Raw genomic sequence first — 4,104 nt, forward strand, 5'->3', positions numbered from 1 at the left:
GCTAGCCTTGCCCACTCCCACCTTTCCCGCTCCTCCCCGCCCCCCAAGGTTCTGGTTCCATCTTTCCTCTGTTCACAAACTACCTCTGGACAGTTGTGTTGTTTTTTTGTTCAATGTTTCATTCTGGGACATCCGTCATCACTGCTGCTGCTACCAGCGCCAAATGTTCATCCTCATCGCCTCCCCGTTCTGCCCACATTCACCTCCCCGATGATGATGTTCTTCAAGGGGAAGGGAGCTGGGGTGCAGCACGCTGGGTTACTGACTACCCCAGTCCCAGGGAAGTTGGGGCCCTGCCCCCAAGATGCTGCAGCAGAGTGAGGAGGGGAGGCCCATATTGAGACCGGCAGGGTGTAGGGGCCACCCTCTCCCCTTGTTCTGTTGGGGAGGGGGTAGCCATCATTTGTCCCAGCCTGGGGCCCCCCTCTGGTTTCCTATTTGCAGTTACTTGAATAAAAAAAATATCCTTTTCTGGACTGGAGCCTTTTTTTGTGATGGGTACCCCCAGAGTCTGAGGTAGGGCAGGAACCAAGGATCCAGTGGGTGGGGGTGGTGCTTCGGAGGAGCTCCATCCCTGCTGTGCTAGGCACTGGGGGAAAGAGAATAGCACTGAGACCAGCTCCAGAGAAGGAAACCTAAGTACCTTTTAAAGAAATCAACCACACCCCTAGCCACAAAACATTTTATTTACAAAATATATATACTGAATATTATACATCAGGTCCTTTCACCATAGAAACAGCTCCCAGCCACCACCCTGAGAAGGAAAAGCTGTCCTCCCATTTGTGCCAGTGGGTGGGTACAAGCTCGGAGCTCACAAAAGGCTGAAGGTAGGGGCTGCTCCCTGTCAGGCAGGGCTTGGGAAATGGGTGCTGCTGGGGGTAGGTGGGAGGAATGGGGACCCAGTACCCAGCAAGGGGCTGGGTGAGTGCGAGTGGGAGGGGGGGAAGCAGCAGGCTACGGGCCTCAAACACTGAATATCAGGGCAAGGGGTCAGTTCATGTCTTGACGTCCAGCAATGGTATCCGCTTGTGCTGGTAGCCGCTCTGCCAGCCATGTACCACCTGTGGGGGAGGAGACTGCCACAGTGCTGGGCTCTGGCCTTGGGAGTCAGTGGCACAATTTTGGAGGAAGCACCCCCACTACTCAGCCCCAAAGGGGAGGGCTAACGGCAGAACCAGGCTCTGGTTTTAGGGGTGAGTACGCGTGACAACAGAGCAGCCTCCTACCTCTGCCTGGTTCTCTCTGCCCCCAGAGTACTCACCTTGGGGTCTCCCACATCAGACAGGAGCTCTTGCTCAGCCTCGTGCAGCTCCTCAGCAGGGTCGTAGCTGTACATGGGGAGCAGGTGGTGGCGAAGCCGGTCCACCCTGGGGAGATAGGAGGCTCAGCGCAGGAGCCCACTTTCCTATTAGACACTTGACTGCCTAGTCTCCACTCCCCTAGGCAGGGGTACTTCCTAGCTCTGAGGGTGAGCAAGGGCTCTAAGAATACATGCCCATTCCTGCAGTGGCCTCTCCCTAGGGGGTGAGGTGAGGCTCGGGCAGGAAAACATAACCCTGAGCGGGTAGGGAATTTCAGGCTTGTGTCAGGAGGGCTGAAGGGCATCCTATGTGTATGCAGAGAACTCAGATCCTATGGGGAGAAATTTCAGCAGAATAGCGGGGAGGTAGCACCAGGGCAGGGTCCCCACCCAAAAGACACTCACCGCTTTTTCTTCTGTACATACATTACCTGTAACAGAAAAGAGGACTGTGGAGGTTGCTGAGCCCAGGAATGCCCACAAGCAAGAGGGGCCCCACCTCCACACCCTTCACCCCCATAACAGCAGGATGGCTGAGATAGGCTGCATGCAGACTAGACTGCACAAGGTCCACCCAGCCCTGCCTTAGCAAAGGTGTGTGTGTTGTGTGTATGTGTGGTGTGTGTGGCTCCTTACCACAGCCACCACCACCCCGACCAGGGTGATGAGGAAGAAAGGCCCCAACACGTAGCCCACCATGGAGTCGCTGTTGGCCTGGGGGACATTGGGTACTGTGGTGTTACTCATGACATCGGCAGTGGCGGCCCGAGCCGGAGGGCCGGGTAGTCAGCATGGGCAGTGTAGTGCTTCGGGAGGGCGCCTCCACCGGGCTCCCTGGGGAGGAGGAAGGGAGGTTATCCATTTCACCCAGGGTAACCTCCAAACTCTGGATCCCTCCCCAGAGCTGGAGATCTATAAAAACTTAGATCACACACCGGGACTGGGGATCCTGCACTAAGTATGCTGGGTATAAGTCTCCAGTAACTCTCAGCAAATCCTGGGAGTAAAGGGCACCAAGTGAAGGTCCAGACCCAGGGCTGAGTCCTGCCCGGCTCCTATCCCTGAATCAGGATGGGGCCCAGTTCAGGTGCTGGCCAAATGCTTGCAGGTCCCAGCTGCTGCCCCAGATCTCCTGGGGCGTTGGACAGCCGGCACCCATCTAGTGGGGCAAATAGGGAGATGAGGTACACACAGGAGGATCCTGCAGCCTAGGGGTGAGGTGGAAGCATTTGCAAGAGCTTGCCTCTGTCCAGATCTAATCACCACACTTCAGGTTACTGGACCCACGCCTGGGCTCTCTGCCCTCCTTGTCCCTAGTGTCACCCTAGATATATAACCTGGACCCCTCTCTCCCATCAGTCTCATGTGCCAGGGTGAACACAAGTGAGCAGGAGTGCTGTGGCTGGACTGTATCTGCAAAGTGATGTCACCTTTTTTGATCCCTACCCCAGGCTCCGCCCAGGTCCCTCCTCTCCTGCCTGGGGCTGACAGGGCAGAGATGGGACGGGTCAGTCCCCGACGACAGATACACACAGATCTCTGTATGGGGTGGCTACCCTCAGATGCTTCAAGTCCCCTGATCCGGGTTCGCCTGGGTCTCCATCTGAGAGCAAGGTATGAGCTACCTGCCCCCGTGTCCATGGGGCACCCGGCTTGCCCGTACTCAGTCGCGTGCTCACCGTACCCTGGCTGTGCGGGAAAGCCGGAGTAGGGAGGGTGTCAGGCCGCTCCTAGGATACGGGCCAGCAGCGGCGGGCGGTAGTTCCCACAGCACTAGGAGGCTCAGGCCGGGGAGAAGAGTGTTTAGGGACGCACGGAGGGGCCGCCCCGCACCCGGGCATCCTGGCATCACCCCGAGGCGTGGAGCCGTGATCCCGCTCCACTGCCCCCACAACCCCGCCAAGCCGGCCATGCCTTACCTCCCGCCGCTGCAGCCCGGACAGGAACGCCCTCGTTGGCTTCCGAGCCCCGGAAGAGCCAGCAGGCGCGTGATCAAAGGACCCGGGAAAATGGGCGGGGTCTCAGCAAGGGGCGCAGCCAATCCGGTGACGGGGGGCGGGACGGCCCGGGGACCTCTGGAGCCGCCAATCCGGAGACTGGAGGGTGGGCGGGGCGAAGACAAGGGTGGCAGGAATTGCAGGATCTACCCCAAAGCGGCAGGGGGCAGCCGAGGGCTACGCAGTTGGAGGAGGAGGTCGGTCGGGAAGGAGCAGGTCGGGAGGCGTGCGGTTTCCCGGCGTCCCCCGGGGCTGACAAAGGTCTTGGCCCAAAGCTCCGTTCTCTGGAGCTCGGTTTAGCGGCAGAGACCTGCGTCCGCTGTCTCGTGTAAGCGGCCTCCAACTCGCTCACTTCTCTGGTTGGAGCCAAAGGACAGACAAGCCACGCTCTAACGCTTAACCTAGGCGGTTGTACCCTGCTCGGGACCCACGAGCCTCCATTAGTGTTTGTTGAATGCTCCAAGCCTCTTAGTGCTGGGCTTTCGACTGTGCTCAAGAGATAGTCGGCCGAGCTGGGTTAGCTCCTGCCGAGCCTTGGGACCTCAGGCCCATGCACCATCTCTGTGCCTCAGTCTTAATGTCTGTAAAACAGGCTGTTGTATTAAATGATGACATGGGTAAAGAGCCTGACACATAATACGCCCTGAATGTTAACTACCCCCTGTTCACCTCTTTCCAGTTCGGGGGACACAGATGGAGCAGCGGGAGGAGGTCCTCTGGTCACAGGCAACTAGCTAAGTAGGTGAGCTTAGGTCAAAGCTTTTGTGATCTGACAAAATAACACATACTTATTGGGAAAGTCTG

General features: G+C 58.1%; 1 protein-coding gene across 1 annotated transcript; it reads right to left on the reverse strand.

The window, feature by feature from the left end:
* Positions 1–882: 882 nt before the first annotated feature.
* Positions 883–3,145, reverse strand: SMIM29 (small integral membrane protein 29). The gene is made up of 4 exons (XM_004389825.2): positions 1,940–3,145; positions 1,709–1,734; positions 1,265–1,370; positions 883–1,064 (listed from the first exon to the last, which is right to left on the reverse strand). Exons 1-4 carry the CDS (start codon positions 2,048–2,050, stop codon positions 999–1,001), a joined length of 309 nt encoding a protein of 102 aa, XP_004389882.1. The 5' UTR covers positions 2,051–3,145; the 3' UTR covers positions 883–998.
* Positions 3,146–4,104: the final 959 nt, after the last annotated feature.

This window comes from Trichechus manatus, unplaced genomic scaffold (genome assembly GCF_000243295.1).
Source record: "Trichechus manatus latirostris isolate Lorelei unplaced genomic scaffold, TriManLat1.0 scaffold00261, whole genome shotgun sequence".
NCBI classification, from domain to species: domain Eukaryota; kingdom Metazoa; phylum Chordata; class Mammalia; order Sirenia; family Trichechidae; genus Trichechus; species Trichechus manatus.